The following is a 9,988-nucleotide window of genomic DNA, read 5'->3' as shown; positions in this document are numbered from 1 at the left end:
TGCCGTCACCGGCGCTGTCAGCGGCCTGCTGGGCACTGTTGGCTCCACGGTCGGCGCTGTCCCCGTTGTTGGCCCCGTTGCCAGCCCCGTTGTTGGCACCGTGGGCAGCACTGTCAACGGCCTCCTCGGCACCGCCACCGGTGTGGTCACCCCCGTCCTTGGCACTGCCGTCGGCACTGTGAACAGCCTCCCCGTTGTTGGCCCCATCGCCTCCCCCGTCGTCGGCACCACCCTCAGCACCGTGAACGGCCTTGTTGGCACCGCTAGCGGCGCCCTGGGCACTGTTTCCGGCGTTGCTGGCGCCGCTACCGGCGCTGCCACTGGCCTCCTCGGCACCGTCACTGGTGCGGCCAGCACCCTGCCCCTGCTGGGCTGATCGCTCCGCACCACCACTTGCTGCTTGATGCAACCCCCGCCTGTACCGAGCCTTTGTACTTGTGCATGTGCACCCATCAGTATGCATGCCTCTACCTATGCTGTTTGCTGCCGTTACCTGCTCAAACTGTGAGACCAGGTCTTGGCTGTACAAATGAGTTAATACAGCTGTCATTTAGCTGTGATGCACTCGTGTGTAACACTGTGATCAAATGCAGGCTTGTTGTTGCCACTTGGAAATTGTCACGGTGCACAGCCAAACTGTACATGGTGTTTAGCACACAGTGAGCGAGTGGATGCAACCCAGTACTAAGTTGGCCGTGTACCAGTGTGCTGGCACTAGACCTCTCATTGGCGCCCAGTCCCGTGTGTCAATCATGAGACGAAACAAAGGGGCAACCTGGTGCGCTGCAAACATGCATCAATTGTCAAATTAGGCCAAATTGGTAAAAGTCAATTGCATGCTGTTGAGCTCATTGCAACGCTATGCTAAAACTCGCCTGCAGGAATGGCGGCACTCCCGTGCTGCTGCCCGACCCTCACGTGCACCACGCAGCGCATGCGGGTTTGTATGGCTGCTTTGGCGTTCTCGCGGTGTGCATGAATGGGCACTGCTGGACGCCTGCAGGCTGTGACGCTCGCCGACAGTGGATGGATTCAACGGCGTCCACGCAGTAACTTTTTTCCGTCACTCTCAAACAGCAAGCGATCCGCACCAAAGGCCGCTTGCCCAAAGGCTGCGACCTGTCATCACGCTGATCAGGCAGGAGGACCAGGGCAATCAAGCAAGCAAGCCCCCTGCATAGCTGGTAGCATGACAGTATCATGCCCGGTCTGCTCAGCTCTCCAGTTTGTTGGCATGTTTATATGTTCAATGAGTGTCCATTCCATTCATCCTTCTGCTACAACAGAGCACTGTCAGCTGCAGAGGCTGGTTTGCATTAGCCACTCTGGAATAAAATAGGACTCGCTCATTATGGGGCGTGCGCGTGTGGCCCCTGGCCCTGTGGTTGCTTGGGAATGAGCGCCACGCACAACCTCGACTAAACGTGGCTTCTGTGTGTCACTCAACCTGCACGCACGCCTAGATGTGTGTGGTGTACTCAGAACACCTGCTGCTGCAGCTGCTGCTGCTGCTGCTGCTGCTGTTGCTGGTGGCAAGCATGGGCTTGTGTGAGAGGTTGCGCAGAGGCAATAGCGTCACATTGGGGCTGACCACGGCGGAGGGCTCCAGTGACAGCATGAGGTCAGTATCAGGTAGCAGCCAGGTAGGTGTGGTGGCTGCAATTCCAATCTGATCATCCTGCTTGCTATCATCAGCACAGGCCTGTGCAGGCCTGCTCACGCCACAGCACCGGCGTTGACATGCGTTTGCCAGGCCGGACGGCTTGCGCTGGGGGTCAGCCCACGCAAGGTTGATCGCCTGTCCGGATCCTGTCCGGCTGGGCGCTTGGTAATACTGCGCGTATGGGGCGCATCTCAAAGGGCCAGGTGAGCAGTGTGGCGCAAGCAACGGCCGCAATATTTGCCTGATCAAAGCTTTTAATTGTGTTGTGTTGCTGCGCTGGCCTCAGCAACAGGACCCCAGGGTTGCAGAGCTCTTACATAATAATGGACTGCAAGCGTGTGACGACGCAGTTTTTGGCCTCGCTCCAGCGGGCTGTGCTTGATCCTCACCGTGCTGGATTTGTGTGGATCTGTTATATCATAGGACTATCAAGCTGTATGGCACACTTCTGCATCTCTCAGTCGCCTGGATCTCTGGCGGACGGGCTCAAAGTTGGGGGTCATCGCTCCCAGGACCTTTATTCACCATGACTGAGGGCCTAACTTGCAAAGGTCTTGGCCGTCACGTGTTGCTTGGAGCCACAGGTTGATTCTGACAGAAGATCATAGAAGTTGTAGCTGCGCTTTAAACGCTACACAGGGCTGTGCTGGCCGGGCACTCACACGGTCCCGTGACAAAGCAAGTGCCACCGGTCGGTATGTCACGCAGATTCGTCAGAACGTGGTGTAACAGAAGCTGAACGAGCATCTTATCCATCAATATATTGCGTGTTTCGCGCAACCACCCTCATTCCGCCCACCCCGACTCTCCGCTCACATCGTCAAACCGCACCCTGCCAGCTCTCCAGGTGTGCATGCGCATCCCCTATGAGTTGATTGATCCGCAAGTTGAGATTATGAAACGCTGCATCTCGGAGCAGAGGACCAGGCCAAAGCAAAGGGTTGCTTGTCTTTCCCCTCCCCTCCCCCCACCCACCCACCCCATCTCGGACGGACCCCTGTTGATGCCCCCTCATGTCCCCCCACCCCCACAGGCTCGACCACCCCACCCGTCCACGATGGCTCGCATGATCTCCGTGGCCGCTCTGGCCGTGTTCCTGCTGGCGGCGCCCGCCCTTGCGGCCCGCGACCTCAAGCAGCTGGGCGCCGTCACCGGCGCTGTCAGCGGCCTGCTGGGCACTGTTGGCTCCACGGTCGGCGCTGTCCCCGTCGTTGGCCCCGTTGCCAGCCCCGTTGTTGGCACCGTGGGCAGCACTGTCAACGGCCTCCTCGGCACCGCCACCGGTGTGGTCACCCCCGTCCTTGGCACTGCCGTCGGCACCGTGAACAGCCTCCCCGTTGTTGGCCCCATCGCCTCCCCCATTGTCGGCACCACCCTCAGCACCGCGAACGGCCTCCTTGGCACCGCCAGCGGCGCCCTGGGCACTGTCTCCGGCGTTGCTGGCGCCGCTACCGGCGCTGCCACTGGCCTCCTCGGCACCGTCACTGGTGCGGCCAGCACCCTGCCCCTGCTGGGCTGATCGCTCCGCACCACCATTTGCTGCATGATGCACCCCCGCCTGTACAGTGCCTTTGTACTTGTGCATGTGCACCCAACAGTACGCATGCCTCTACCTGTGCTGTTTGCTGCCATCACCTGCTAATGTTGTGAGGGTCTTGGCTGTACAAATGAGTCATCACCCTGTCATTTAGCTGTGATGCACTCGTGTGTAACACTGTGATGGAATGCAGGCTTGTTGTTGCGGCATGACTGGTCACGTTGCACAGCAACCTTTTATGACTAAAGCCCAGTGATTGAATGCAGCCCAGTACTAAGTTGGCCCTGCACCAGTGTGCAGGCAGGAGTCCTCTCGTAATCACCTAGTCCAGTATGCCGGCATTCGCTGGCAGCGGTTAGAGGGGTGACCCGCGGCTGTCGTCGATTTGGGGTGGTTAGGTATAAAGGGCTGCCTGCTGGGGCCCCAGATGCCCAATATGATGCAAGCTGCACACCAAGTCCCTCGTGGTCCCGCTGCTCAATGCGCAGGTGCCCTGAAGGTGGCAATGCAGTGGCTGTGCTGCCGCAGCTGCTGAGCCCCTTGTGACTGAGGCTACGCAAGTGGGGCAGCCCTGCCTAGATGGGGGCGCCTCGAGGCACACGCTCCGGCGGTTGGCCGCTCATATGTACAGCAATCCAACCCATTCAATTATGATGCATGCATATCTCCATGCTGATGCAGCAGGGAAGGGCGAGCAGTGGAGCCTTGAGGTTTGCAGCGGACATGCGTATGAAGCCTGGTGGTCGGCCGTGGGTGCCCCAGTGACTGATGGTGGCGAAAGCGCCTCGTCGGTGCGCAGGGTCTTGACCAAACTGGCTCTACACGCGCTTGTTTTGCCAAAGGTTTGCATCATAGCGGATGTAGAGCTCTTGGCACGGCGCAACGCCCATGCCCGGAACGCAGCTTGTAAAGCAATTTTCTTCGCCTCAGGAGCCATGGTGAGGATGTCTAAAATCTATTTTATTTCATCGCATCGCATGCCAACATGCGTAGACGCCTGACCATCAATTCCCACTGCAGGGGGTGCAGCTCGTCGCGACGTGCGGCTGCTGCATCGCGCCCCTCGCCGCGCGCGCCGCTGCGCCGCCCCCGGCTGGCTAGTTTGGGTGAGAAACATTTGCGGCGGTCATTGCGGGAGGGGTTTGTGCTCGTGTGCCACGCTGCATCAGGCGGTGGGGGCAAGCACGTAGGGGCTGCCCCGACACATATCCCTTCTGGCTGTCTCAGCGTTCCACACCGGGAATACGCACCCTGTGGATCCAGGGGCTGTGCCCCCTGTAATGACGGGGTCTGGAGAGGCGGAGGACGAGGCGCGCAGAGGCTGGGACCCGGACGGCGTCTTCAAAAATGCAGGGGGCTCGCAAGTTGACCTCTTTGCCGCGCGCGAGGAGCGGCGCCGGGCGCGGCAGCAGCAGCAGGAGCAGCAGCAAGGGCAGCAGCAGGAGCAGTACCAGGAGCAGGAGCAGCAGCTTCAGATACGGGGTGTATCGCAGGGCCTGCAGGAGCAGCAGCAGCAGGCGCCACCACCACGACCACCGCTGCCGTCGCAGCCGCTCCGGCCGCAGCAACCACAGCAGCAGCAGCAGCAGCAGCAGCAGCAGCAGCAGCAGCCGCCCACCCCGCGCGCATTTGAGAACCCCATCTCCCCGGTCTCTGCGGAGCAGCTGGCCGCCGGCGGCGTGCCGGTCGCCACGCCCGAGTTCGCCGCCCAACGGGCCGCGCTCGCCGAGCGGCTGGCCGCCTCTTACATGCCAATCGACCTCTGCAGGCCTGGCGTGCGGGTGCTGAGCTGGGAGCCCCCAGTGGTGGTAGTGGAGGGCTTCCTATCAGATGACGAGTGCGAGGCGCTGACAGACGGCGCGCAGCAATCGGGTGCGGGCGGGCGGCGCCGGCGGGACGCTTGCAGGGCGAACGGCGGCGGCGGCGGGCGGGCGTCGCGCGTGCCGTTTGTCGGCCGAGGGGCTGTTCAGTTCAGCTTGGGGGACAGCGGCTGCGGGTGGGACGGTTGAGTGTGTCGGAGGTTGCTTTGTTGCGAGGGAACATGAGAAGAATTGCGGCCTGACATGTGGCGTCGCCCACGCGCGCCGTCCCCGCAGGCTGCCTCCGCGCGTCGATGGTCGGCGCCGGCAACGCGGGCCGCCCCGCGGCGGGCGCCAACGCGTACGACGCGCGCCGCACGAGCAGCAGCATGATGGTGGACGCGGCCGTGAGGGCGGCGCACGCGCCGCTGGCTGCGCGGGTGGACGAGGTGCAGCGGCGGGCTGTGGAGCTGTTTGGCGGCGGCAAGGGTGCGGGGGGGGGCCTCGATCCGACACTGCTTGCGTGAGGCTGCAGGGCAGGAGCCGCGGCAGAAGCAAAAACTGGCTGCCACAAGCCTGAGAGTGATGGGAACGCAGCACTGGGAATTAGGTTGCAAGGTGGATCGACAATGGTTTGACGGCATCAACCACAACAGCGTCTCCGTTGTTAGGGCCGTGGCGGGCCGCAACCAGACACAGTGAGTCCCCTTCTCAAGCCTCGCCTCTCCCTTCTCATCGGGCAGGCTCCGGCCACCCCTGGGGCGCGACGGGCAAGATGCCGCGGCCGGGGCAGTACTGCTTCGAGAGCCCCCAGGTGGCGCGGTACACCAGCGGTCAGCACTTCCTGTCGCACGAGGTGCGGCCATCGGGCGCCAATGCGCGCACACCGCGCATACACCAATTCAGGCGCGGCGTGCTTCGCGCTGCCGCACGCACCGGCCCTGTTTCGGCAGGCGCAGCCGGCCGGCGGCTCACGCGCTTGCTGCATAGCCTGAAAGGAGCGCCACACAGCACGGCGCGCCGGCCAGGCGCGGTTGCTTGCCAGACGCAGCACACAGCAGCTGGCGCAGCTGGGCCTGCGAGCGGCGCGGGGTCGCAGACTCGAGCCCCGCCGAATCCACACACCGAGGACTCGTGCACGCGCGCGAACACACGTGACGTCATACGCGCCTGCCTGCCCCTACAGGACGCGTTCCCAGTCCCCCTTGCCCGGGCCAACGGCTTCAACCGCCACGCCACCCTGCTGATGTACCTGAATGACGTGGCAGAGGTGGGTGTGACATTGCGCGTTGCCGTGGTTGTGAGCAGCGTTGCTATGGAGACAAATGAAGTGCACGTTTGCACGTGGAGTACCCTGTCCGTTCCACGCACGCGAGTGGATGTGTGAGACTGCGAGGAAGTTGGGTCGGGCCTGATTACAGGGGGGCGGGGGTGAGTGGGGGCACAGGCCGGTCACGCGGCGCGCATGCAGGTGTGTGTGCATGCGTGCCTGCAAGAACAGCATGACACAGTCCCTACCTGGCTCCCACGCACACATGCATCTGATTGCACACACGCACACACGCACACATATCACCACAAACATCCACGCAGACACCCACACACACACACACACACACACACACGCACGCACGCACGCACGCACAATCTGGACCCTCCCTCTCCTCCCCAGGGCGGCGCCACCTGCTTCGACCACCTGGGGCTGCGGGTCCAGCCAAAGCGCGGCCGCGCGCTCATCTTCTTCCCCGCCTTTGCCGACGGCCGCCCCGACGCGCGGACGCTCCACACCGCAGCGTCAGCTGCAGACGAGAAATGGGTGTGCCAGCAGTGGGTCGCACGCGGCTTCCAGGCGCAGCCGGCGGCGGCGGCGGCGGCGGCGGCAGTGGGCGGCAAGGGTCTGCAGAAGCTCGCAGCGGCGGCGGCGGCGGCGCCGGCGTCGGCCGGCGGCGCGGCGGCGATGGTGGCGACGACGGTGGCGACGGTGCCGGCGTCGGGCGCTGGGCGGAAGAAATCGGCCGGAAAGGGCGGCAAGCGCGGGTTTGGCCGGTGACGCAACGGGCGGGGGGGAGGAGCAGGCAGGTGTTGCTGCGGCAGCGGGAGCTTGCGCAGGCCGTTCCAGGCGGCAGGCTTGGCAAAGGAAGCTGTAGCAAAGTGCTTTTAGGACAGATTTTTGTTGCTGTTGGGCTGCTGTGGTTTCGAATTTTTATGTTAGGCGCACTGCATCATTGGCGGCCTTGTCGTCAATGATGCTGCCAAAACCAGCGTCGAGGTTCGCTAGCCGCCCGCTGTGCGTTCTGCCGGTGCACCCGCCTCCAGCTGCGTCGCGTGTGGATATTGCTGCCAGATTTTTCAGGCGTCGCTCGCACTTGGCGGCTGCGAACCGTGTGTTTGCTGAAACCCCCTCGAAGCGCTCCGCTTCGTGACGGTGATATAGATACAAAGCCAAGATTTGCAGCATGTGGGAGAGGAATATGAAGGGCAGGCGCGAGCAGGAGGACAGCTGGGGAGGCGACAGGGGATGGACAGGCATTGCTCAGGAGATGCAGAGGCACTGCCACGTCACATGGACCGACGTCTATGTGTTGTGAACAACTATAAGTGTGCCGTCTCCGCGCACGTGCGCGGTGGACGCGGTACCAAGCGCGCTTTGCACGCCGGGACGCTGCTCGCAGCAGCCTCAGCAGTCACCACGGCTGCGGCACCCGCTTGGCGGGAGGGTCGTTCGGTATCAATGAGCGCGAGTGGTTCAAGTCCGAAATCGACCAAGAAAGGTTTGTCCCGATACATTTTGCAAACATCGTCTCGACTGGCCCCAACGTCGATCACGGTGCCCCTTTCTGCGGGACCCCAACGTCCCCTAGAGCGCCATCTCCCGTCCGTGCAAACCAGGACGCTCGAGCACCACCTGCTTTCCCCGTCAAGCGTGCTTGCCACAAAATCTCGACGGCCTCCAGCAGCAGCAGAGCAGGCACCAACATCCGCGCCTCGAGCGCGTGGCCAGCGCACACACGCGCCGCCGCGGTCTGCGCCGCGGCGCCCCCCGCTCGCACGATGGGCGCCGCGCCGGCCCCGGTACCGGAGGCCAGCCCAGCAAAGCCCATGCGCGCGCCGAACCCGGCGCTGCTCTTTGATGTCCTGCAAGAGGATGACGATTCGATGCGGCAGCAGAAACTCCATCGTGCCTCGATCGACATCGCCCCCGGCGCCCCCGCCTGGCGCTCACGCCGCGAGGCGTCCGCCGCAGCCGCGTTCGGCGCCGCGGCGTCGGCGGACGGGACCACGCCCCGCAGCCCCGGGCCGGACGCTGCCGCGAGTGCGGCTGCCAGCAGCGTGAGCGGGGTGGTGAGTGGCGATGTGGCGTTCCCCGAGACGGCGCTGATGGCTCTGGAGGCGCAGCAGCGGCAGCAGGAGCAGGAGCACCAGCAGCACGAGGGTGTGAATGGCACCCAACCTCACCACCAGCAGAAACAGCAGCAGCAGCAGGAGCCGCAGCAGCCACCGGTCGGCGGCGGCGGCGGCGCGGCCCCCCCCGCCCTGCGCCGAGTCGACAGCGCAGAGAGCAGCATCGGCGCCGCCACCCCGACCTCCGCCGCCGCGGCCGACGCCGCTGCGGGGGCGGGGGCAGGCGAGGCGGAGGCCGCCGGCGTCATCGGCGGCGCCCCCCAGTTCGGGATGACGCCCGCTGAGGTGCTGCAGGAGCTGCTGGGGCCGCTGTACGTAGATGCAACACGGCTGACGATGGGTGAGCCGCCGTTACCGCCTGCGACCCCGCGGGCGGGCGCCCTCGGGGCGCGGCCCACCCCCTCGCGACTCCGCATCTCTGTTGTGCGCGCCGTGCCGCGCCGCAGCCCGCAACTCCGGCCCCACCGCGCTCGGGCCGGCCGCAGCTCCCCAGCCTTTCCCGCGCACGAGCCCCTGCGGACCCCTGATCGGCGCCGCCGCTCACCCAACCAAACCCCAACCGCTCCAAAAATCACAGGCGACCTGCTCGGCCAAGGCGGTTTTGCAGAGGTCCACCGCGCAACGCTCACAGATCCCGCCCTGCCCGGCTTTGAGGAGCCCGTCGCAGTTAAGACGCTGCGGCCGGACGTGCTGAGGAGCCCCCAGGAGCTGCGGGAGTTCCTGGCAGAGGCAAACCTGCTGAGAAAGATGATGCACCCGTGAGCGGTTGCGGGAGAAAAATCGCCGATGCTGCTTGCTTGTTGTTTTATGTGGGGGGGAGGGGTTCAAGTGGAGCTGCTTCGGGGGCGGAGAGCTTGGGTTTGGGGGTGAGGGTGGAGGTTGAGCGGCCTGAAGCTGGTCGGAAGCTGCCGGCCCAGGGATGCTAGCGGATCCCGGCTCGGGTGCGAGGCGGAAATCGGTTGGGTCAGGGCGGGTCACTCCTGAGGGTGCCCGAGCGCGCCTCCAGCCTCTCAAGGGAGGAACGCGCTGCGCGGCGGCCGCTGCCCACCCGGGCCCGACGCGTCACAAGCTCCTGCCGGGCACCCCGTTCCCCTCCGGCCCCACCCGCCGCGGCCGCCGGCGAGCACGGCAGGGCGCGGCCCGGCCCCGCGCTCGCTGCCTCCCGCCAACGCCTGTGTGGCGGGATGCTGGCCTCCCGTCCCCAAAACACCGCACCCCCTCCCCGCCCCATGAACAACCAACAGGCACATAGTGAGGCTGAGGGGTGTGGGGGCGACCGATCTGACTGATCTCGTTTCGATGAGAGAAAGCATGATCGTGGTGCAGGTGGGCTGAGGGTTTTGGGTGGGGTGAGGGTTCGAGCGACCCAAAAACTGATTCAGCAGTGATCGTCGCGGTCGGGCGGCGGCGTCGCGCGAGAGACAGCGTGGGTGGGGTGCAGGCGGGCTGTCGCGGGGGCTGGTGGGCTTTGGATGCATCCTGGTCGGCGCCTTGGCGGCCCGGCTGCGCTGCGGTTTCTTATCGCACCCGAGCCGTGCAGGCGGGAGCGCCGTGATTGTCGCGGGCTGTGGGCTGTGGGCTGTGGGC

General features: G+C 64.6%; 3 protein-coding genes across 3 annotated transcripts; all 3 read left to right on the top strand.

Annotated features, from left to right (window-relative positions):
- Positions 1-2,720: 2,720 nt before the first annotated feature.
- MNEG_5380 (hypothetical protein) lies at positions 2,721-3,182 on the top strand (the record flags this gene model as incomplete). Its single annotated transcript, XM_014046144.1, has 1 exon — positions 2,721-3,182. One exon carries the CDS (start codon positions 2,721-2,723, stop codon positions 3,180-3,182), a length of 462 nt encoding a protein of 153 aa, XP_013901598.1.
- Positions 3,183-4,480: 1,298 nt separating this feature from the next.
- Positions 4,481-7,049, top strand: MNEG_5379 (hypothetical protein; the record flags this gene model as incomplete). The annotated part of the gene is made up of 5 exons (XM_014046143.1): positions 4,481-5,072; positions 5,297-5,488; positions 5,743-5,855; positions 6,186-6,269; positions 6,672-7,049. 5 exons carry the CDS (start codon positions 4,481-4,483, stop codon positions 7,047-7,049), a joined length of 1,359 nt encoding a protein of 452 aa, XP_013901597.1.
- Positions 7,050-8,050: 1,001 nt separating this feature from the next.
- On the top strand, positions 8,051-9,163 carry MNEG_5378 (hypothetical protein; the record flags this gene model as incomplete). The annotated part of the gene is made up of 2 exons (XM_014046142.1): positions 8,051-8,741; positions 8,979-9,163. 2 exons carry the CDS (start codon positions 8,051-8,053, stop codon positions 9,161-9,163), a joined length of 876 nt encoding a protein of 291 aa, XP_013901596.1.
- Between the last annotated feature and the right edge of the window lie 825 nt (positions 9,164-9,988).

Source organism: Monoraphidium neglectum (assembly GCF_000611645.1).
Source record: "Monoraphidium neglectum strain SAG 48.87 unplaced genomic scaffold scaffold00796, whole genome shotgun sequence".
Lineage (NCBI taxonomy): Eukaryota > Viridiplantae > Chlorophyta > Chlorophyceae > Sphaeropleales > Selenastraceae > Monoraphidium > Monoraphidium neglectum.
Note: the sequence above shows the minus strand (reverse complement) of the source record. Positions and strands in the feature narration are given on the sequence as shown.